This window comes from Danio aesculapii, chromosome 10 (assembly GCF_903798145.1).
Source record: "Danio aesculapii chromosome 10, fDanAes4.1, whole genome shotgun sequence".
NCBI classification, from domain to species: Eukaryota; Metazoa; Chordata; class Actinopteri; order Cypriniformes; family Danionidae; genus Danio; species Danio aesculapii.
Genome location: NC_079444.1, coordinates 26451121 through 26477082, shown reverse-complemented (window position 1 = coordinate 26477082; position 25962 = coordinate 26451121). Strand labels below are relative to the sequence as shown.

Here is a 25962-nt window from a genome sequence, read left to right as displayed (position 1 = left end):
AAATATTAGTTATTATATTAGTTGTAATTGTATCATTTAAACTAATAATTACTAAGTATATTGCATATTTATCTTTAATATTTCAATGTTCATAATTACAATAATAACATTATCATTTAATTGATTAAACATCTTTTAAATCTATTAATCTATATATAACATCTTTCAATTTATTAAACATCTATTAAAATATTGTTTACAATATTATTGCTTAGTACATATATTATATTTTAACCAATACATCTCAATACAATATTATATTTAATTGTTATATAAAAATACATACAAGGTATTTTTATGCAAGCGAATGATAATGTATTATAATCAAATAATAAATAATATATTTGGTTTTAATCATTGTCCTTTTTAATTATTTGCATTATGTAAAAAGAAATATAATGTATATTACACATATTTATTTATGTATTATTATTCAAACTATTTCACCACCACCAACAATAAATACTATTTCTATTATTATTAAATATTCAATATTTTACTAACATAATTGTATAATAATTATTTCTTTTTCAACCATTTATATTATACATTAACTAATAAATATAAATGGTATAAAAACTATTTACATTATTTTGCCAATATATAATGTATTTTACACATTATTATTTTTAGGCATTATGTAAATAAACAGTTGTTTACACTAATAACAATGAAAAAATGAACAATAAAATAATATTTAAGCATTGTTTTTTTTATTGATTTTTTATAGCTTTTTACATTGCAAGTAATATATAATAGACAATTGTAAATTAATTATTATTTAAATAATGTAACCCTAATAATAATATTAATAATAATAATAATAATAATAATAATAATAATAACACACAATTACTGTGGTTATTATAAGATACATTTTATAATGTATATTACATTTTAAAGATTTTATTAAGGTTTTATTAATTTTTATAACATTTTATATGTATTTATTAAATCAATAATTTATACAAGAAAAAAATCTATAAAATAAAATAATAATAATACAACGATGAATATAAGATGAATAAAACATCATGTTATTACAAGAAGAAGGAAGTGGTTCGAGAATGAATAGCAGTAATGCACGTTTCACGTCATAAATAAAAATTACCATGGGGAAGGACAGTTTGCGTGCGATCTCATTATAGTCGTCGTTCCTCTCTTTGACTTGTGATTGACCGGCAGCGAAGTGCGAACACACGAAGCAGATACTAGTAGTGTGGAAGAGCATACGAATAGCCACACCTCCCTTATTACCAGTGGCTCCACCCATTCCAGTCTTTACTGTGTCTACAGCAACATCCCTGATTGAACAAAACAACCAACAATATGAAGAGGACACAGAAGATTGGAAAACTTTTAGAGATGCTTAATCAACCATCACAACCCTTTTACCTGATGAAGGGTGCGTGCTGAGGGCGAATGAAGACGAACAGACACACACCGACCAGCTGTTCTGAGGCCAGCAGGACGTATCGTTGATCTCGGGAGATGTTCTTCTGCAGCTCTGCGGCCCACAGCTTTTGGTTTGTGGTGCTGTCAGAGAGAAAAGAGAAGGTAAAATATTCTGAGAGGATATTAAATATAGCAAAATAAATACGGATTAAAAGAAAAATATTATATTCAGTCAAAGTCTAAATTTTTTGCCCTCCTGTGAATTTGTTTTTAAAAAAATTTTCCCCCAAATAAACAATGAATATTTTATTATCATTTATTTATATTTTTTCTGTGGTAGAAACGCGCTTTCAACTGAAACAATTAGTAAACTTCAAAATCTTTTCAGTTCTTACCTTGCGCTGACTATATTACCAGCATTCAGCTCCACCATTTCTTCAAAACCAATAGCAAAGATGTCCACAGGGTTATTTTTGACATCTGCATGACAAAAGAAGACCTATTAGACTATAATATATGCAGCCGCTGTCCATGAGTCACCCACAACTACCTCAATTCTCTTGAAAGCATCATTTGCATTGACTTTGCATGAACACATACCCTGGAATTCTGGGTGTCCGGCTTTCTTAGGGGCATCCAGGAGCCAGTCGTTGAGCGTATGGTTACGAAATGCAATGCTGCGGAACTGTTTGCCTCCATTTACGTTCCACGTTCCCACACACACTCGGATCTTCTTGGGCCGAGTGTACTTGAAGTGGTTCTGACACATGCCCAGAAGCACCCTGGGAGAGGCTAAAACAATACAAATTCTAATCAATAACCTACATTAAAATAAATACGTTTACATGCATTATAACACAATGACAACACATAAAATTCAGCTAATTGAAATAACCAGTCCTGGTTTACATGCAAACCAATAACCCAACAATGAAAGTAAGCCATGTTTAGAAGACTTTATTAAGAAATTAGGGCTGAGTTTCTCGATAACTATGTATCGCGTTCTCTACTAGCAAGGCTACGAACACCCATTGCAATTCTACATGCGTTTCCTAAAACTGCATGTAGCTTAAATGTCCCCAGTAAAGTAAAGGGGACACTATACTTCCAGTGGGTGCCATCTTTCGGATGAACCGAGGTCCTGACTCTCTGTTGTTGTTAAAAATCCCAGGATGTCCTTTGAAAAAAAGAGTAGGGGTTTAACCTCGGCATCCTGGACAAATTTGCCCACTAGCCTCTGTCCATCATGGTCTCTAACTATTCCCATATCATAATTGGCTTCAAAGCAACAACGACAACTTTACATAAGTTTGTTTTAACTTACGTTTAAAAACATAAAGATTTAAGAATAAAAATGCCCAAAACTGTTTTTGTAATCACCAGCAAGTGAATTATAGATTTTTTTTTGGTGTTTATCCCTATTTTTCCCAGTATTTGAAGCATATTTTATACATTACTTATTTTATTTTTATTTTTTATTGTTGTTGTTGTCCAGTTCTCCACTTTTAATTTTAATAATGTATTTATTTATCTGCATAGAATTAGGATGCTTTTACAATGCGCAGCCCAGTTGTTTTTCCTGGTAGTGACGTGAAAATAATAATTTGTCTATCTAACTCTGAATATTTAATATATGTTGGTTGTTGTGTTAAAAAAAGCATCAAAAACTGAAGAAAGTTTTGCAATGTTAATGTAAAACTTACAACTAATATAAACTATTATTATTATTATTATTATTATTATTATTATTATTATTATTATTATTATTATTATTATTATTATTATTATTATTATTATTATTATAAGTTGTTGTCCAGTTCTGCACTTTTTTACTTATTTTAATAATTAAGTTATTTATTTAAATTATTTTTAATTACTTCAAATATAAATTCATTTAAAGAGCAATAAACTGTAACATAAAGTACAATTAAAACCTTTAATAATAATCACAAGGCATCTAAATAAATAGAAACAGAAATTTTATCTGCAGTCTTCTTATGATGCATAAAAAGGTTTTTAATGATCACTACAGAGCATTGGAAGTAGATCAACTTAACTTAGGATGCTTTTGGATCAGACTATAACATTAAGATTAGTTTTGCGATCAACTTTACGATCTGCATAGAATTAGGATGCTTTTTACATGCGCAGCCTAGTTTATTTCCTGGTAGTGATGACAAAATAATAATTTGTGTATTTAACTCAGAATATTTCATTCATGTCAGTTGTAATATTCAATAAATCATTAAAAACTGAAGAATTTTTTTTATTGTTAATGTGAAACCTACATCTAATATAGTCTATTATTATCATTTCTTTTCATATATTATGCAGTATTTTGATTGTACCACTTCTAATCATACTGCATAAGACTGGAATCTGTTTGCATTTATTTTTCCATAGAAAGCACACACTTTATTATACATGAAAGTTAGTTAATGTATTTACTTGCATAAAGTCATTGCAATGTGCAAAAATCTAGCTGTAATTATCGGTTTATACCTTATTACTTTACTCCCACAAAGGAAAATGGGTTAACATGAATACATGACTACTGTATTGTCAGCTTACGAAGCATAATCGGGTTAAGAATGTGCATGTAAACTCAATCGATAATTTCATATCCTCTGAAATAATATCTGGAACATATTAGATGTAGATGACATTAATCAAACCACTATGAGACACAACAGAAAGACAGAATTTTGTCCTTGAATGTTGGACAGAAATATACAAAACAAGACAACACACCATAGTAAAAGGCTATACAAAGTACAAACACACAGGACAGAGTCAGAGGCGCCAAAATAAACACTGAGTTTATGAAACAGGGAACCATAAACAGTTATGGATTTATGGTTGGTCTGTGTATACTATACCTGACTGTAAAATTGGCTCAGAGACTAACATTGCAAGCATTGAAGAGAAAAGAAAGGGAGAGAGAGAGGTTAACAGTTAGCCGTTAGACAGATAACAGCATTAGCCCTCTGCTTCAGAGCTAATCTCACACCCAAAGCAGCCGGGAGCTGCAGATTAGCACGCTAGCATTAGGAAACTCATTCAAATCCATATCCACATGTTGAAATCAGTCCACGACAGCAGACTGATCCCATAAACCGTGACCACAAACACAGAAACCAAAGAAACTTTACCTAAAACAGTGAAGTGGAAAACGCATTTGCTACAAATTTTTTAAGTTTTTAATACACTATTCATACTTGTATATAACGATATATTACTACATTACTCTCTCTCAGAATTAGCATGAAGGGTGCCAAGATGGCAGATAGAGCGTAACAGCATTTTTTCACATGCTCCCGCAACAATCATTGAATTACTTTATTAATTATAATTTAACGCAACCTCATGACTTTTGACATTTGATTACTGTTTTATGTCTCTGGAATCTTTTTGGCCACAATTTTTTCCTCGTACTGCAAAAATAACAGAGAAGAACGATTCTTCCCCAAGCATGCCCCCGGACCTTAGTGAGGCCAAACCTAGCAGTGATTTTGATTTAAGCCCTTCTATGGCAAAGGCGTTTCAACAAATGACAGAATCAATTTCAAAAATGATAGATGCCAAACTTGAACATGTAGCTAAGCTCGTACAAATTCATTCTCAACAACTGGAGAGTTGCAAGACTTGGCTGGATGAGGCTGAACAAAGAATCGCCGCGACGTAGGATTTAACATAAGGCGTGCAGGCCTGTGTTCTCACACTGGAAAGTCACGTTGCGTCACTTACTGACTACATTACTCTCTCTATACTGTATATATACATACATTGCTTAATACCACAGCTATTTATAGGGTAAATTATTTGATATAAATATTTGCCATGATGACAGTACATAATATTTTACTAGATATTTTTCAACACTAGTATTCAGCTTAAGCGTCATTTAAAGGCATGACTACATTAAGTAGGCAAGTTGGGGTTATTAGGCAAGTCATTGTATAACAATGGTTTGTTCTGTAGCCAATCGAAAAAAAAAATAATGCTTAAGGGGGCTAATAATATTGACCTTAAAATATTTTTCAAAAATATATAAAACTGCCTTTAAGGTCTTTGCACACTGAAGTCCGAAATGTTCGTATGCGTTTTTTTTCATAATCACATTTGAAAAATTCATCACGTAAACAAACCTTGCACACTGAGTCCGATGTGCATTAATCAATCCATTACGAGAAAACGCAAAACATTTCAGAGTCAGTTTAAGCAGTGATACGTTCTCCTCTCTTCTCCAAAGTAAAAACAGAAAGAGGAAAAGGCTGCAAATTGTGTTCATCCAATAGAGAGGTAGGAGAGTTCAGCTCATTATCAAAGAGCTGCGCTGGATTATCCCAAAGTGTATTTCAGGAAATCAGTGGAATTTTGATACATTGCTTGTGATACTTCACACATTCATGTACGTGAACAAATCCTGAACAGAGACTAGCATATTATATGACATTATAATAGATGGTGGCCGCTTGACGTATCGAAGCAACAGGCCGAAAGCGGACCATGCTTTCTATTATAATGTCTATGGGTAGTACGTCAAATGTATGGAGACACAAAGACACACACAAAGCAGCAGCAGGGGAGAGGTGCGCCAGTCACTGAATCCAGCATAGGGGTTCGCAGCTGTCCGCCACATACTGTCTTTATTTTATGCACTGTGTTTGTCATAAAGTTATCTGTAGCTCAAGTGACGGCATTCTGTATTTAGTTTTTCACTTGTACGGTGGCTCTGAACTCCTCTTAAATAACTTTTTTGGATGCGAAAAGCGAAGAAAAAATAAATAAATAAATCAAACCCAATTCCATTTTTTTAATGACGGATGAAAGCTTCGGAGACAGTGTGTCAGTAAAATTCACACAACCTGAGGTCGAATTTATTTTTTAACGTGCAAAAATTACGGACAAAAATTCAAATTCAGTGTGCAATAACCTTTATTCTAGCTGAAATAAAACAAATAAAACTTTCTTCAGAAGAAAAAATATTATTGGAAATACTGTGAAAAATCCTTTGCTCTGTTAAACATCATTTGAGAAATATTTTAAAAAAGGAAAAAAAAATTCACAGGAGGGCTAATAACTTCAACTATGTAATGTGTGTGTGTGTGTGTGTGTGTGTGTGTGTGTGTGTGTGCATAAAGAGAGAGTAATGTAGTACTTTATTGTTATATAGAATTATGCAAAAATATTATTTTATTATTATTATTTACTTATTATTTTCACTTTATACTCATTTTCCCCAGTGCGTTTGTTTAATTGTGGTAATATGGAGTGTAGGGCTGGGCAGTATGACCAAAAATTGATTTCAAGATATGGGAAAATTTATTTTACGGTAACGATATCTTTCACAATATAGTTATTTTTTTTTTTTTACAAAGATAGTTTTTTTTAGAAAACATACAAAATGACTTTATGTAATAAATAAGCTTGAATATTTAAGAGAAGAACTTGGTCTTATTTGATTTTTTTGTAATTTATTTTTAACCTTATAAATATAGTCAAAAATATGTGATGAACAACAAATTCCACTGAATGTCGCATTTCACAGTTTTATGTGAACAGACCTTATTGTTATTATTAACATTTCTCAAGTAACCTTTTCTAACATGTATATCGCAAGTAACAGGAAAATAAAACTTTTAAAAAAGAAAATATAAATAGGTAAAGACTTTAAGGAAATATCAACAGGTTGTTCCTTAAAAAATACAAAATATAAACAATTACAGATCTTGTGTAAATATTGAAACTAAGTGATCACTTGTTGAAAATATTAAGCAATTGGCCACGCCCACTTATTTACATTTCACAGTCTATACAGAATAAAAAATGATTTTACGGTACACATTTTATTCCGCACTAATGATATATACCCTCATACGCCCAGCCCTATTGGAGTGTGGTGTTGTAAACTGTACCATATAGGCTGCTGGTCGTGAGAAGGGCTCGTGCTTTATCTGCCAGGTCACTGTTTAGAGTGCTTCCCAGTCTCAGGATGTCAATGGCTTCCTGTTTAGAGCTGTCAAAGAAGTTGTTCTGGATGGTTCTGGTGACAGAGCGAGCTCCGTCTTTTAGCTTTCCACCCTACAAGAAAACAAAAACAAAACCAAACAAAATAGTTAATAAAAAAGTATTGGATTTAGTTAATAAATTAAGTATTGGAAGGTTGAAAGTTTAAAAAACAAGAAAAAACAACACCCATGCACATGTATTCAAAGGAATAATGAATACTTACATTTCTTTGTAGTACCAATTTCTTTAAGGCTAACTAGTAATAGTGTGCAATATCTACTGTGTACGATAATATTGTAATTGTGAGCAAACATTAAGAATGAAACATTTTTTAAAGCTTTAACTGCATGAAGAAGCCTATTAGAATGAAATTAGAATGTTTATTTGAGATTTAATTCAAGTTATAAAAGCAACAACTTATGTTTTTTTATGGTTAATATCCCATAACCAAGACTTTTATTGCAAATATGCTATTAGTTTCATGAACAGTTTTGAGTGAGTTACATTTTACACACAATATTGTGTTTTGTCAAAGAGATTAGTTCTAAGACAGCAGAAGCAGAACATTATTGCATCTCAGAGCAACACAGCAGTGTTTCTTTCATGAAATAATCAGTTTTTGAGTGAATTAAGCGAGTTAGGTCCAATACCAATTCTACCCATTAGCCCTTCCCTTTACTTAAGAGAATTGGTACACCCAATAATATAAGCTCATCAAGACTTTTTTATTTATCAAAAATCGCACACCCTGTAAGTTAAGGGCCATTTACGCAACAAAAAACTGGAATTATTTTATGCGTTTTGCCTGTTTGTTTACAAAACGATGACGTTTTTGAAAATGAAAACACATATATCTGAAAACAGGTTACAAAGTGGAAGTTTTGAAAATGCAGGCAGTGTAAACAATCAAAAGTCTATGAAAATGATGACATCATGCTCATGCATGGTACGCATTTAGTGAGATGTACATTAAAGGCAAGTGCGAACTAAAACTCAACAATGGTGGAGTACATGGTAGTGTTGCTGCTGCTCAAGTGTTTACTAACAATCCATCAGAAAAGTGTGAATTAACTTCACATTACGACAAGGTGGCAGCGCCAAATATTGGCCTGGCATCCGTAATACAGTGTTTTTGGTCATTTTCACTGTGGATTGCTTAGAAAACTTTGCTATGTAAATTCATTCATTCATTTTTTTTTTCGGCTTAATCCCTTTATTAATCTGGGGTCGCCACAGCGAAATGAACCGCCAACTTATCCAGCATGTGTTTTACACAGCGCAACCTATTGCTGGGAAACACCCATACACTTCCATTCACACACATACACTACAGACAATTTAGCTTTGTTATGTAAATGTTTTACTTTTTTTATTAACTGCAATGGAAAAACTTTTTCATTCATAAGCTACATCGTGGTTGTGTTAACATAGCCTTAGATGAATCCTAAGGTCTGAGGCCTAACTGGGAGAGGTTTACAGGCATTTATAGCCACTTATAAAAGAGGCCAAATTAAACTTGACAGCACTCCCAGCTGCAGTAATCTCTCTCTACTAGCGCAGACAGGATAAATACAGCATCGCAACTCAAATAGACACAACAAGCTACTGTCAACTTACCACAAAGGTAGAGGAACAGCCATAGGAATGCAAAGAGAAACATCATACACATGAGTGAGACAGTCATAAACTCAGAAGCAAAGAAACGCCCATTTTCAGTTCTCCATTGAGAGAGAATACAGTGTATTGTTTTTATGTGATTCACAGGACAACACGTACCTTAGCCTTGCCATCTAAAGCGCCAGTGCCTGCGTAGATCTTGCTGATGGAGTCTCCATTGGTGGACCACATGGAGCGGAAGACCTCCTGAAAACGGGCCACCAGCTGAGGCTTCTCTGTCAAACCCATGGCTTCCAGCTGTTTCGGAAGCATCTAAACAACAGAGATGTATTATAAGAAGGAATGCAGCACTAAAAGTTTATAGGAACAAGTAAATCCCCGGTCAAATCAAATGATTTTGGCACAATTTCCTTGACGTAGGGTGTCATGGGGATTCGTAAATGACAAATATGCGTCGTGACACAAGATTCAATTGTTTCTTCTTGTGTAATGGGGCATAGTTAACTACAACCGCTACCATGCCGGCGACGCCTCACGACATGTTGCAGAAAGTCTAGCATGTTTAATTTTTTTCTTGTTCTTCACGACGAGTTCCGTCACATGGTGATACAGTGCAATAGGAGCACATAGTTTCTCGGTTATCCCAGCGTATGCTGCTATTAATGCGCTGGTCAGGTATACAGAAAAATAGGCTGCATATTTACTTATGGGTGGGTCACAGGTGGATATGATCGATCATTGGTTATGCAAACTCTAACTATTTTTTAAAAATATTAAGATGTTTTAAGCAATTCTATCTGATAGACTGGCAAAAATATGTAGACATCTCCATTCTCACAATGAGTTTCTGAGTTCTCTCATCCTTCCAAAAGAGTTTGTTCTTCCGAGGTAATCTGGGAACATGTTCATTGCTTCGAATACATAGTAAAAGCATGTCATGCTTATTTAAATTTGTTATTAACAGTGACAATAAACAAACAGTTTAATATATGCTTCTCTGAAACTGTCAATATTTCACTTTAATTTTATTTAGGCTAGATTATTATTTTATTTAACAAACTAACACAATCTCACGACAATTAGCGTTTTGGCGATGAAGCATATAGCGGACTTGTTTGGAAGTGCATCACCTCAAATATTATTCATTATTCTTTTTTATTTACTAGTTAACTGACCAACAAAAATTACATTAGAATTAAAATACAAATTATAGCAAACTAAATTTGATTTAAAAAAAAAGTAATTTTTTTTCCAAGAAAAATATACAAATTGTTTGTGTCCCTCCACTACTCAACTGTGCGATGTGTGATGATTTGTTCCGCTCCGTGGAAAAAAAGGATTTAATGAATGCTTCACTGTGATTGTTGTATCACAAGCCTCTGTCATATATTTGCAATTTTTTAATGGCATTATTTTAAAGATTATGTTTTGACCATCTGATTTTCCTTGCTGCTGGTGTGATTTTATTTTATACATCTCACTTGCAGCATGTTCAGGCAAGGGAGTGTTTAATAAGCAACATTGGCAGGAAAATATACATTTAGATTTCAAAGAAAATATCTTAATATTAAAAAGGAATAATAAATGCCTTTAAATAATGTTAGGCTACATATGGCTAAGGCTAAGATATTTTCTTTGAAATCTAAATGTATATTTTACATATAGTTGTCAGCAAGCATCAGTGTTTACTGAGATTGATACAAAATAAAAAAAAAATTGAGATAAGAAATATTGTTATAGAAACACTTGTGACTGCTTTGGGAAATAACGCTCATCGTAGACGTCAAGGGATGACAGATCGTGAAGGAACGTGTAGTCAGGCAATTTGTTACCCACGACAAGTCATGGTTTTACCGAGACAAAAATCGCATAATCTGACATAGTGACTTTCAAAACCGACAATAAAAATTGTGTGATCCGACCAGGGCTTAAACCAACGCACATCACAAACGCACCTCAAGTGCAATGAAGGCCTGGACGCTGTTTGTTCGGTCCAAGCAGTCCAGACAGTTGGAACGAATGGTTCCGTTTTGACATCTGTGGTAAACAAAATAGTAGTAGAAATTTGATCAGCTTTTTTAATCTTTTTAATTGTGTTTTATTTAAATTATTTTATGAATCCACATTTTATCAACTCATTAATCACTGCAGTTCTGTATTGTATTATATCACATTTTGGTTTATACATTGTATTATATCACACACATTGTCACATCACATATTACATTATATCACATACAATATTTGACCATATCACAGTGAAATTGTAATGAAATCTCTTGAAAAACAAGGATCCTTCAATAAAATACATTACATGTAGCATTCATTACAAATGTACATTAAAGAAATAATTACTAGTTATCAAAAAAGCCCACCTCTGAATGCCGGTCTCCCCTGAGTAGTAGAAGAAATCACAATCCTCCACAAACTTGTTGATCTGAGGTTTCAGGACAGTCTGGAGCTTCTCAGTCTTCCCTCCTTTAACCATCTGATGATAGTCAAAGTTCAACATTTTCACAGCGTTGGAATGCTCTGAAGCTTTGAGGTGACTCTGTGGGCGAAAACAAAACCCGGTAAAAGAAGCGGAACGACTGCTTTATGCTCTGGTCACACTTTGAGCACCGACTAATCCACTGTAGCCCGACTAGTATATAGAATAAATAAAACAACAATCACCTGGAATGCTTTGCTGAGCATGTGTTCACCTTCCTTCATTCCCAGAAGATTGATTATCAACTGTTTGCCATACAGCCTTTTCAGAGCACTGAAATGTCTGCACAGGAAATGTCATACAGGGTTAATAATACCAATCCAGCCAAATGAAAACACAAGTATGTGACAAAATATTTGCAAATATTATATTACATTGTTTCCCGCATGTTTCAGCGAGTGGTGCAAATAAAAAAAAGCTTTCAGACTTCTCAGGAATAGAGAAAGATTTCTGTGGAAATGTTTTATTGGAATGGTTTATTCACATGAATCCAACAAGTGACACTTAAAGTTTAACGGATTAATAATACTAAACCTGGATACATAATCACCAAAACTAAACCTAACAGTATTTAAAAGTTATGATTAAAACACTTTTAATCCACACACTTGAACATTACGTATATAAAGAGTGACCTATAACCTAATTCCTACCCAAACCCAAAAGCTGAATTGAACGAATTTTGCTGTATAATGTAGAATTTGGCAACTCTTAAAGGAATAAATGAGAAGTAGTTCTGTAAACCTAATCAATCTGCATTATGGGTATGTGAATACTAAACTGCGCGAAAACTACTTAAATATAAAGTCTGAATGTTCTGCAAGTATAAATGGTGGTCATTTTTGACAAAATGTTTTTTGTTAAACTGTAATTGTATAAGCTGTAAATTAGTTCAATTAGTTTCATGACCTTAATTAACTGTTAAATGGAATAAGCTTTTTAAATACTAAAATTTCAATTAAACATTAAAACAGTGTCCAGATAAATTAAAACCGAACAACATAAATGCAAACAATCATTCAATATAAAAATGAAATGAAAATTTTAATGAAAACGTTAATGGATCATAATATAAAATGCTGTATGGATTATTTTATGTGATGCAAATATTAAAATATGTTACGAATCATGACCTATAGAAAAAATATTCAAGTGTCAACATAATATAACAGTGCACAAAGTACAAAATTAATGGATTCTAGAATTGTATATTAGTTACATTTACTTGTACTTGAGTTGTAAAATGCGTAAAAATGAGTACAAAGCATCAAAATGTTGTTCGAGGCATGTTTTTCCAATGAGTTTGAGTTGCTAAAAAATATTTCTTAGAAAATCAACAGAAAAAAAAACACTTTAAAATGATAATCCATTAGTTAATGTAGTTACTAACATGAACAAACTATTAGTAATACATTTATTATGGCATTTATTTATGTTTGTTATTGTTAGTTAATGTTATTTAAGGTAAATAATGTTAGTTCATGTTAACTCAATGTGCAGTAATGTTAACAAGCACAACTTTTTAATAAAGCATCAGTTAATGTTGAACTAGGATTAATAACTGCTTTACAAGATTATTCATACTTAATGTTAGTAAATACGTTCACTAAATGGGCCATTATTTTAAAGTGTTACCGAGAATCCATTTACTCACCCTCATATATTAATGGGTTTATTAATTAGTTGAATACAAAAATTCACAAACATTTTGAGGAATGCTGGAAACTAGTAGTCATTGACATATTGACATCCATAGTAAAAAAAATGGAAGTCAATGGGCCCTCATTCTTCAAAACATCTTTTTTGTTCAAGAGAAGAATGAATTTCAAAACGGATTAGAATAAGAGGAGGATGATTAAAAAAATGACAGAATTTAAATTTTGGGGTAAACTGTCCCTTCAAGACTCAATCAAAACATTAATCCTTTTGAAATAGAATCAATAAGAGCTTAAAAAAAAAAAAAAAAAAATCAAAGATTATTTTAAAACAAAGAAAGCAATGAAGTGATCAATAGATGATTAAAGATGGAGGAGGAGGAACAAAGGCCTCAGGACTGCGTTTTCTGCATCTCCTTCACCTCATCAGACCTGACTCAGCAGAAGCATGACTCATGATAAAAAAACAAAAAAACAAAGACCATGATGCTCAGCGTGAGCCACGACTAAATCACAACAAATACCAAGTCAGGATTAGGTTTACTTTATGGTGATCTCATTATTTTAATCAACCTAGTCGTGTGTTAAAGGGTAATATTGAGGGAGAACACTGAGGGAGCATTTCTATAGTAACTTTTAAAAGGTCATAAGGTTATCAATCTGCTGCAATGTAGCAAATGCTTGAACAGGCTCACAGAGACTCTTCTAGACTTGTCATTGGATCCAAAATAAATACATTTTCACAACAATTGTGCTATACAATATGTAAAAGAATTATTAATTTTGATAATAAAATAATTTATAATATAAAAAGCAGTTGCACACACCCAGCAAACAGCAATCATGGCATTCAATAAAACATTAGTTAGCCACCCCCCAAAAAAATTGTCAACTTGCTTTAGTTTAAAAAAAAACACATATCACAAAAACACGCTACTGAACAGAATGGAATGAAATAAACCATTCACTACTTTATTTCACAAAAAATATAAATACAATTAAAAAAACATTTATTATTAAAAAAAACTCAGTTGAAGCAATATTTACAGTAATTTTTTTAAACATTTGTTTCAATTTAGTTTAGTACACACTACTGAATCAAATGGAATAAAATAAATCATTCACTACAGTATTTCACAATAAAATATTTACAATTTTTTAAAAATTATTATAAAAAATCCCTGCAGTTTTTAAAAAAAAAATTTTTCATTTAAACACTGGCAATTTAGTTTAGTAGAATACCTTCTAAATTCTTAATATTTTTTTATATTTTTATATATTTATTTTTTTACATTTGCAATGTATTGCACATATTATTTTGGTCCCACTTTTTATTAGATATCCATACCATGTTTATAGTCTGCATTTATAAAACAGCAATAAGTCTAGTAAAAAAAATAAAAAAAGTTTCACTTTTAAACTGCTCCTCAAGACCCAATTCATCCAGCTGTGCTGTCTATAAACACCACCTACGAAACCCATCTGATCAGCCTCTGACAGACCCAATTACCCAGCGACTGTTTGAAAACACATGCTTAGGCACGACTGAACTTGCCTATCCAGACTCTGCACTAAAGCCCAGACAAACAGTGCATGATTATTACTTCATTTTTTTTTAACTTTAGTAAAAGTTGCAATGAGAGCATAAACAACATAGGCAAAGTTGTAGCGCTCAAACTTTGATGCAATGGAGGATATTTTGCTCATTAACGCCTAAAACTAATGATAGGTAGAGGCTAATACAAACTTCTTGCTGGATTTGGGACAAAATGTGCCTAAACCCCACCCCAGGTGTCTCTATTTTACACTCTAGACATTTGTAGACAAAGCTCAATAGGCAGTTAGCAAATCAAAACACACTGGGGCCAATCAGAGTGCACTGCGCATTTCTGAGGGAGGGGCTTCGGAAAACTGAAGTCGACAGACCCTATTAAAGGGAAAGTTTACCCAAAAATGAAAAGTCTGTCATCATTTACTCATAATCCACTTGTTCCAAACCAGCTTAAGTTTGTTTCTTCTGTTGAACACAAAAGAAGTTATTTTGAAGAAAGTTAGTATTGTAAGATAAGACAAGATACGACACGATAAGACATGATAAGACACGATGCGACAAGATAAGACAAGATACTATAAGATACAATACGATAAGATAAGATACAATACGATATGTTAAGATGCGATACGTTAAGACAAGATAAGCTAAGATGCGATACGTTAAGACAAGATAAGCTAAGATGCGATACGTTAAGACAAGATAAGCTAAGATGCGATACGTTAAGACAAGTTCGCTAAGATGCGATACGTTAAGACAAAGATACGTTAAGACAAGATACGTTAAGATGCAATACGTTAAGACAAGATACGATATGACACGGTTAGATGCGATTAAGATAGGGTAAGGTAAGGTAAGGTAAGGATAGGATAAGCAAAGATAAGATAAGCAAAGATAAGCAAAGATAAGATAAGCAAAGATAAGCAAAGATAAGATAAGCAAAGACAAGCAAAGATAAGATAAGATAAGATAAGATAAGATAAGATAAGATAAGATAAGATAAGATAAGATAAGATAAGATAAGATAAGATAAGATAAGATAAGATAAGATAAGATAAGATAAGATAAGATAAGATAAGATGAGTGTGAATAAATGACGAGGGCATTTTCATTTTTGGGTGAACTATACCTTTAAGAAGAAGGGAAACATAAGTAAATAATACAGTTAAAATACATAAAAAATACAAAGCACGGACATGTTCCAGTGCACCCCATAAACAGAATCAAGACCTATTGAAAATAGCTGACTTGACCACCCCTTTAAATAACAGTACTGACGGAAGCAAATGACGGCCGAGTCACTTTCATCATGCACTAATGTTTGAGCTTTAACCAGAGCAGCAGGACACCATCACGATCATCATCAGAGAGCAGCAGAATCATAATTACCTTTCAAAAGCCGGCGCGTTGGCTTCAAAACCACGGGACAGCTTAACGCGGTGGGATCCGACCTTTGAGGAAAGACAAAAAAAGCAAATAAAGAGAAAATGAGTCGTTTCATACTTGATGCAAGGCGAAATGAAGGTGGCAGAGGGAAGGAAGATGAGAAAGAAAACACAGAGGCTTGGCCAGCCTGCTGAGCAGAGCTGCATTTGAAGACATTTAAAAAACATTTGCGCAGAATAAGACAGTAGAGCCATAACTAATCATTTCAGAAACTCACTGATATCATAAATACGGATCATGCCAGAAAACACATGACTTTCACATTCATAAACTGGCTAGACAGTCATGATGTGTGCTGTTGGGAGTATCTAATGGAGTAACAACTACTAGCAGAAAGCTCATATCTACAATGGTTTTCTAATTATGTGACATTTGACCAAATGACCTCACATCCTTGCGTATAATGATTTATATTTAAACTTTCAGGCATCATAAATAACAGAAGACGTTTTTTCATCAAGGCTATGACGAACTTCTCATTTCCTGCAGTCTCGCTCAATGAAATGGTTACACCTTTGAACACAATTGGTTCCTCTTCCTCTCATACGAATGGTTCATAGCATTTTATTTAACTAGGGTGACACTGAAATAGTGTTTATATACTGTGCTTTTAACATTTGCCTCTTTTTTTGGTATATTTTATTTTTACCAATTAACAATTTGAGTTTGAAAATTTTAACCCAAGTGTATTTATCAGTGTTACCAAAAAAGTTTCAAAAACGGTTCAAAATTAAAGGGATAGTTCACCCAAAAATGGAAATGTACTCACTATTTGCTCATCATCAAGGGATTCCAAACATTAATGTGATTCTTTATTCAGTTGAAGACTAAAAAAGAAACCTTTAACCACTTACGTCTGTAGTAGAAAAACAAATACTATGGAATTCAATGGTTACAGGTTTCCAGCATTCTTCAAAGTATCTTCTTTTGTGTTCAACAAAAGAAAGAAAGTCAAACAGGTTTGGAATAAGTAAAAGGCTGAGTAAATGATGACAGAATTTTCATTTTTTGGGTGAACTGTCCCTTTGACGAATTTAAATTGATTATTACTAAATATGTCAACATGGTATTTACATTGTTATTCCAATACGCATGAGATGGATGACTGTTTCGCTCTATATCCAACAAAGGGTTGTTGTTGGCATTAAAAAGCAGGTGTCAGTCTGACCCACCCAGTTCTGTTTGTTGCCTCTGCTTTGGCCATTAATATTTCATACACTTGGAATGGCAGCAAAGACAAGCTCACATTACCATGAGCTTTTGGGAGCAAAGAAAGAGTATCATGTGGCGACTACTTCCTTGATTTCACACCTAGCTCTGAAAACAGTGGAATCCTTTAAAGGGGGAGTTCACCAATAAAAAAGAAAATTCACTTCCTATTCATTCACTATCAAGTCCATCCACATTTTTGTTGAATGATATTTTGAGAATTGTTGGATACTGGTAGCCACTGACATCCATAGTAGAAAAAAAGTACTATGGAAGTCAATGAGTATCGGTTTACAACATTTCTCGAAATGTATTTTGTGTTCAACATTAGCCATGTTGCAATCCACCTATTATTATGCATATTTTGGATTTTTGCATTAAAAGTGCTTAATGGAAATGGCAGAATGTGCATAGATTTCCCATATCAAAAATGTGCATAAATTACGATGTAAATACATTTAGCGAATAAATTCTAGCATACTTATAAAAAAAAAAAAAGTGATTTTTTGTTCATCAGATTATGTGATAACAAAAATGTGTGGTGGGATGGTATTAATGGTCACTCTAAAATGTATTGGTCATTCTAAAACCCCTTAATCGAAGTCCATCATCAACCCGTGTTCATTTTATTTAGTCTATGCCTTCTGAGGTGCAAGTAATTTAAAAATGTTAAAAAAAGGTCCACATTGACTTCTCCTACAGCAGCAAATTCTATTTTTCTTTTTGATATTTGTCATCAATTTATCAAGAAGTTACAATTGTGTTCTCTTTGACTCATTAGCAAGACCAGACAGAATCGGTGGAACTTTTATGCTAATTCTGTGCAGAATTTTGTAAAAAAATCTACTGATTTATGCAGAATGATTTTGAGAGAGTAGAAACTGAACATATAATATAAAAAAATTACTTTTATTTAAGGTTTACATCCAAAATCCAATTAGAACCATCTGTAAACAAAGCTACAGTTGGTCTCTTAAATGATACATCCACTGAAAGCACAGGTGTCAAACTCAGTTCCTGGAGGGCCGCAGTTCTGCGCAGTTTAGTTCCAAAACTGATTCTGTGATTGTTAGTCTCCTACACGATTAGGATTTGGGGCATGGTTCCGCCCCTTTTCGCAGCGCCATACGACAGAATTTCGCACGCACAAAATCCAGTATGAGCAGGGTTGCGGCCCTCCAAGTACTGAGTTTGACACCCCTGCTTTAAAGACTGAATTTTACATAAATTACATAAATATTTGCATATTTTGAATATTTATTTACACACATTTACATTAGCAAATCGATTAAAAATCTACTGAAATCTGCAGATACTGCTCATTGGATTGAAACTGCTTTATTTGCAAATGTTTCGCATATTTGGATTGAAACATAGCTACTGGAAGGAAACACAAAAAGGTTTGAAACAAGTGGAGGATAAGTTAAATTACAACAGAATTTCCATTTTTGGGTGAACCATCCCTTTAACCAATACCACTATGGCCTGAAATGCCACCTGTCATTCAGGTTCTGTGGAAAGCTTTGAAGAAACAGCTCAAGAAGGGTCACCTCACCAGCTTCCCACTAAAAGCAGCGCTGATAACATCTATGCAATGTCAGAGGAAAGACACGGGCATTTCCAGACCTGCTTCCTGGCATCCTAAACAGATTTCGAAAGAAGGCTATACATTTCTCCCAAATCTGGCTTTTTTCCAAAATGAATCACAGTTTGTTTAGATGCAGCTTTCACTAACTGACATTGCACAGACTCTTCACAGTAAAGAACAGATCAACCACCAGACAGAACTAAACCTTCGAAATACCAGCTGCTGCTTTCCATGCGGTCCTTTCGGCTCTCGACTTTGATTCAGCTGCGACAAAATCCCCTGAATCGAGTGTTTCTGATAATATGAATAAAGCGGGTCAGCAGTGGCTGTGTGTGCGGCGAGGTGGAAATACAAGAGAATTAGTTGATTATGATGACTCAGCAGGGGTTTGGATCTCCAACAGACTCGGTTCAGTGGAGCGCAATGCAAATATTTTTCCTCAGTGCGATTTGAATACATGCATACGTCATATTGATTCAAGGCTTTATGGTACCTGAATTCCCGGTTGCTCCCAGAATAGCGGTATTGACCCTCGGATCTGAATGAAGGAGGATACTTTGTCATCAAGGAAAATAATCTGCAAAGAACACAAATGAAAACAAAACCTCAGCCCTGGCATTTAGTCACATTTTGTACATTTTACCAACTTGTATTTCATTTTTTCTACTGAATAAACATAGCAAATTCAGCTTCAGTTTAAGTTTATATTCTGTATTTTGAGGAGGCTTCAGGATTCTAGACAATGTCCACCTTTAAGTAACACAACAAATATTTTCATTTTGTACATATTTACTTTTAAGTTATTTTCATGCTGATTGTATATATGTATAGAGTTATATACATGTATGGAGGTTATTTTTTGACACCATTTAGTAATTTCTTATCATACCCCAAATTTTAACACTTGTTATGCTGGGTTAACACAAAGCGAATCATTAATTCACTCTCTCTAGATTACTCAGGTGATGTTTTTTGGCTCATGTGGCTTCTCCACTTCAGTGCAATTTTGTTAACTTGCAGGAAAGATGCGATCAAGGCGAATTTCATGGTTCACGACAAACGCATCACACATTCCACATCATTTACACCTCACGGTGGAAATTTACCTTTATTCGGACATTTTCATTCACTATGTTTGTATGCCATGTACACATACTTAAATTTGCATGTTGTGTGAACCAGCATTGCTACAAGAGTCACAAAAGTCCCCAAGTTTTTCAGCATTTCATGACTACATCCATTTTTATTACCTGAAAAATACAAAACCTTGGTCTATAATGACCGAAGTCCATTAGAAGATTAATTGAAGGGCTGGGTGATAAAATTGGTATCGATATTTATTGACACAACACCATTGTTAATATCGATTTAAAAAAAAGATTCAGTATGAAGCGGCTGGTATTTCCGTATATTTATATGCGGCTGTTGAGCGCGCACGCGAAAGCAATGCCAATAAGCTTAGGGTGTCAGTTTGTCATTTCCAATGTAGTCGCGCAACTTGCACGACGAGCAGATGATGTGCAAGATGCACGCATTTTCTAGGTGCACAACATCTAAACTTTTCCGAATGCGATTCATGCAAGTAGAACGAACCAACCAGCTTCACACTTCGTATGGAATGAATATACACATTTCAGTAACAGCATACTAATTACCTCAGACAAACACAGCACACCCAAACACTGCAGCGCTTTTTAATTTTCTTCATAAACTTGTTTTGAAGCTGCAGCAATTTGTCCGATTGTCATCCTCTGACAAAACGTCGGTGGTCGCCTAGTTACGAGAGACGGCATAGAAAATGGTGAAGGAAAGCAGGTGCGTGCACTTGCCACTTAAGGTCAGATTAACAACACATACGAAAATAAGTGCCGTAATCGCAGCAGTCAGGAGATTGTAAACAATAAACAGGATGTAAGAATGTCACCAGAGTGGCTTTTTGGTTTCTTTTCTTGTGCATCCCAGCCACTAGCACCCCATCTGAAAGATTTTTTAGCATAGGGAGTAATATTGTCATCCAACTTCACAATTTGTAATGGTACAATATGCATTTGAATAATGATGGTTAGTTCCTTTACTTGAAAGCTACGATTTTATTATCATAATTTGTTTTGTTTAGGGTTTGAGGTTTACTGTATCATCATTATTATTGACACTTGATGTTGATCTACCATTACCATTACCATTGCGCACACTTTGTAATATTTTATTTATCAAGTTTAAGAGTCTTTTTAACACTTATGTTGATTTTGTTATAAAGAGATGATATACTTATTAAAATAGTTAAATAAAAAAATCCTAATATTCCTAAACGTATTGTTAAAAATATTCAATAATTATCGATACCGAATGATATGAAACATGACATTGTGATACTTTTTTCTGCAATATCGCCCAGCCCTACTTTAAGGGAAATCATATTGTTGGCATACCTGCTCAGTCTCCACAAAATTGGCCACCTGGCCATCATCATTCGTGCCTCTGACATTGAAACGTGTGCCCGCTCTCTCCGAACTGAGCCGAGAAATCACACAAGCTTTGGCCTGTTTGTGCCCAGCATAGATGGTGCGGATCTCCACGCCACCACACATCAATCTCAGCAGCCAGTCATCACAGTTCACCCCATAATGCTTGAGATGGAGATGAAGGGACTGATTCCTGCACATTCATTATATAATTATAATTATCACATCCATGTATCATATACCCATTCAGCAATCTGAGCAAGTGAGATTTGGTTTATGAAAATATTTTTTGACACATGAAACAAATCCCACGAGACAACTTAACTGAACTCATGACTGAATCAACTGAAAACAAATCAAAAGGAGGTTTGAGAAATACCCACCAGAAAAAGCGATTGTCGGATGTGTCTTCTCTGATTCTGCGGTGGGCATTCAAGCTGAGATCCAGACTCACTCCAGTTGAGGACCAGGCGAAATAGAAGTTCCCAGAGTTTAAGACTTTCCTGACATCAGCGATACGGTCCTCATCCGTGGGGTCATTCTTCAGAGAGACAAAGTCTGTGCCTGTTACCCGAAAAACTTCTGAATCCTGGACTTTTCCTACGGAACTGCAGCCTGTTACGACCACCAGACTGTGCAGCATAGAATCACCTGTGAAAAAAGAATGAAGGTCAGTTTGTAGCTTAAGCATATTTTGTTAATATTCAGGATTTTCAGAAGGGACAAAATGTGAAAATGTAAGAATCAGTTACTGAAAAAATGATCATTGTCAATGTGTGTACTATTTATGCTATTTATTGTTTATTGTTAATATTGTAATTGTTGTTTTAGCAATGTGTGAACTGACAGTATTGAATTTGACACAAGAAAAAATATATTTTTGACGATTTACGATTAAGCCTATTAGATTACAGTTTCTAGTGAAATGAAAATGTACTGTTTATTTATCCAGTGCATTCTGTTTTCTTTTAGGTCAACAATTAATCCATGCTGAAAAAATGTAATTCACTGAAAAATAAAAAAAAGAGTTTGTTTCAGTAATCTTCAATCAATGATTGACCGTTTGCTTCTGTTTTTGGAGTTGCGGTTCTTCTTGGTTAACGTCAGTTTTATGCTTCAGCCATAATATTCTTAACCATGCATATTAGCACATGAGCGCAAATCTATTATTTATTAAACACATCAATTATTTTGCACAAACAATAAATTAACGTTGAGTGCGTTACATTTTAGACACAATATTGTCTGTTTTTTCAGTTTTACTAACAAAAAAATAGGAACAAAGCCAAGGAACATTTGCACGTCTTACAAGTAGCACTGCAGTGTTCTGCTCCTGAAGGAATCCATTTTGAGCCAATAATTAAATCAATTCATAAAGATGGTCCCTTTTTTCTTTTCTAAATAAATTAGCCCTTTTGAATGAAACATTTGAATGAATAAATGAATCACTCATTAGGAAAGGGACTTAATGCCACCTACTGGCAGTTATAGTGTCATATTTATTTATCAATGACGAGACTAAACCAGCACAAACACACACTTAGCTAAATATAATTTAACTATAGTTACTGAAAAAAATCCCCAAAATATTAAGATATCTTTTTTTTCAATACAGTCAATGCATAGTGCCAAGACCTTTAAAAGATGACAGTTAAACATACGACAAGTACAAACAAGTACATGGCCAATCTCGAAGTTACACTGTAATTACTGACTACATAGCATGTTATGCATTAACCCTCCACAAATGTTTGTTTTGGTGTGAATTTCAGTGTTGGTGATTATCTTCAGAATTATCTGTTTTTCTTTTAATCTGGCGACAGGATGGATTTGGATTTGTTATGAGGACAAACAGAATTAGCAAGCCCCCTCCACCAAAATAAAAACAGAGGCTGAGGAACTGTACCAAGGTTCAGACGCAGAACTCCCAGGATCCCATAGGCATCCAGCATCTTGGTGTACGATGCTTTTATGGTCTCTTTCTCCGCCGCCGCTGTGGATGACATCAAAATATTTACATCCCATAATTAGACGAATTAAATACTTTAATATGCCATTTTGTTTTAATTCTTACACCTAAGAAAGACAGAGAATCAATTTAATTCAGTAACTCAAGGTGTGGACAGTCTTACACAGTACAGCAACAGCTCCAGACTCGAACATCAGACATTCTTCTCGATTTCTGGTCTCCACAATCACACTGTATGGAGGTGGATCCAGCTTGTGATAAATACGATAACCTTTACTGAATGCCATGGCTCGACACAACCTGTTTCAGTCCTGAATACAAAAATAAATAATTTAAAGGAAAGACACCATATAAAGCAAAGCCACAGGGGTTGTGGTGACAAAATTCCAACCCTCAAACCGCCTGCATTTTCAAATATGACCGAGGTAAAGTTGGTCTTATATTTGCACATTCAGAGTTTCTCCTTAATTATATAATTTCAGAAAATAATCCTTCTAAATAGTGATATTATATTAGCAGCAAGTGACTATCAAAGTAGAACATTGTTCACAGTAAAGTAAATAGTGCTAATGTTTTGAAGTCATATTACATGTGAATTCAGAGCGAATACTCAAAGTAGCATGGTAAACAATAAAGAGACCACTTCAAAACTTGTTAAAAAATGAACGAATGTGCGAAAATAAAATTTTACCTCAATCTAGATATGCAGGTGCATCAAATGTCGCATCGTGCAACCATTAAAACACACAATTCAAAGGGTTTCATTAGTACACCCTGCCACAGACCATTGACATTAGAGAGGAAGGAAATAAAGTGAGAAGCTTGCACAATTCCTGCTTTTATAAATTCGTATTTTTGCTCTAACGGTCATGCAGGAAAAAGGAAACACGATGCTGTAGAAAAAACATCAGCTGTGCTGTTATTTCAGCATCACAACAGTGAGGGATGAAAAATCAAGCCAAATCCCATCAAAGCTGAAGCTAAAATGTCCGACTTACTGTAACTGAAGCAAACCATGCAGAAAAACAGGATGACAGGTGCTCATCACAATCAAAACTGCAACCGAAATCTATGAAGATGTATAATACATGCATATACACAGCCTGTCTAACCTTGGGCCACTGTCTCAGAGTGTGGCTGAAGGTTAGCGCACAAGATATTAGCAATCATCCGTGTGATAACTAGAATGAAGAAGATCAGGCCCGGCCGGCCCTTGATCTGTCAAAATCAACAGTTCAGACAGACTGACAGTCCCTAAAAGCCTTTATCACGACCAGCACTGACGGCTAACGTTAGCCGGCTAGCTCTCCATCGCCTTCCTGAATCATATAAACAGACGTTTTACTGATCACGGAGCCGCTATGTGTTCATTTGAACATGAAAGGTGCAGATGTAATGTGTCAGTGTGTGTTGTAGATTTATAATGATGCTTTGTAAAGAGATGGTCTTGTGTACCTGTCAGAGTTGTGCCTGTCTTGCCCCGGCTGGATATCGTATATGGCTAGAAACAAAATGATTAGCGGGGCAGGTAGTTCAAGCACAGAAATACAACGGAAACCTAGAGAGGAAACAGCAGCACTGTGGGTACACCCAGAAGCGTTAACAGGACCTTGAGCTGATCGCTGATTGGCTCTATGCGTGTCATGTTATGTAGAAAGCAAACGTTATTAAAGGGATAGTTCACCCAAAAAAGAACATTCTGTCGCCATTTATTCAACCTCCACTTGTTCCAAACCTTAAAATGTGGACGTTTTTGCAATTGTACGCCTCATTTTCTATTTAATTATGACATTTAAATACTGCATAGTGACATTTTTACAACTATTTTTTTTAGCTAAATTAGCTTGTGGGGTGGTCATCATAACCACACTTTTTAATGTACCAAAATATTTCCTAAAGATTTAGAATAAAGAAATATGAATGAATATTTATTTTTAAAATACAAATATATTACATTATATCTCGCTAGAAAACAAATAGGATCTGTTAGTTTTAAATTAAAAACTGAAGCCTATTGTCAGTTAGGCAAATAACATAACAAACCGGCCAGCACATTCAGCTTTTTAAGATGGCGTAGCAGTCTAAATAGGACAAATGAACTCACGTTTGGGACATATTCTGGACTTTTGTCAGTGAGGGGTGGGTCCACTCGAACCCCCAGCTGGTCTGATATACATGAAGATATTTTGTAGAATGTTGTTGGAAAGCAGCAACCATTCTCCCCAAATTATTCAGAATATTTTCCTTTGTGTTTAACAGAAGAATTTTTTTAAATAAAATTTTAGAACCCCTTGAGTTTGAGTAAATGGTGAGGATGTTTACATTTTTGGGTGAACTATGCATAGCTTTAACTATGACAGTAAGATACAATAATACATTTTAATTAATAAAAATGATTCATGTTATAATTATATTATTCTAATATATATTCTAATTTATAATATTGTAATGCATGTCATTATTGTTTATTATGTTTGGTTTGCATTTTTATATAATTGATATAATGTTGACGGTAAAAGTTAACCCTTTTTCAAAAAAAGGGTGATAGGCCTATGATAAAATGTTT

General features: G+C 34.1%; 1 protein-coding gene across 12 annotated transcripts in view; it reads right to left on the bottom strand.

The window, feature by feature from the left end:
* Positions 1-24924, bottom strand: part of synj1 (synaptojanin 1) — a 49504-nt gene extending 24580 nt beyond the window's left edge. For 7 of the 12 annotated variants that reach the window (XM_056466184.1, XM_056466189.1, XM_056466192.1 and 4 more), the window contains exons 1-17: positions 24852-24924; positions 23560-23707; positions 23334-23420; positions 21811-22078; positions 21395-21620; positions 19459-19542; positions 16112-16173; positions 11701-11797; positions 11400-11575; positions 10980-11061; positions 9184-9336; positions 7314-7479; positions 4275-4298; positions 1996-2187; positions 1791-1875; positions 1396-1536; positions 1112-1304 (exon numbers count right to left, since the gene is read on the bottom strand). In XM_056466184.1, coding sequence (XP_056322159.1) covers positions 1112-1304; positions 1396-1536; positions 1791-1875; positions 1996-2187; positions 4275-4298; positions 7314-7479; positions 9184-9336; positions 10980-11061; positions 11400-11575; positions 11701-11797; positions 16112-16173; positions 19459-19542; positions 21395-21620; positions 21811-22078; positions 23334-23420; positions 23560-23683 — 2160 coding nt within the window. In that variant the 5' untranslated portion in view covers positions 23684-23707; positions 24852-24924. Of the gene's footprint in view, positions 1-1111; positions 1305-1395; positions 1537-1790; positions 1876-1995; positions 2188-4274; positions 4299-7313; positions 7480-9183; positions 9337-10979; positions 11062-11399; positions 11576-11700; positions 11798-16111; positions 16174-19458; positions 19543-21394; positions 21621-21810; positions 22079-23333; positions 23421-23559; positions 23708-24508; positions 24716-24851 lie in introns of all 12 variants that reach the window. The other 5 variants (XM_056466186.1, XM_056466190.1, XM_056466187.1 and 2 more) reach the window with 3 other exon arrangements.
* Positions 24925-25962: the final 1038 nt, after the last annotated feature.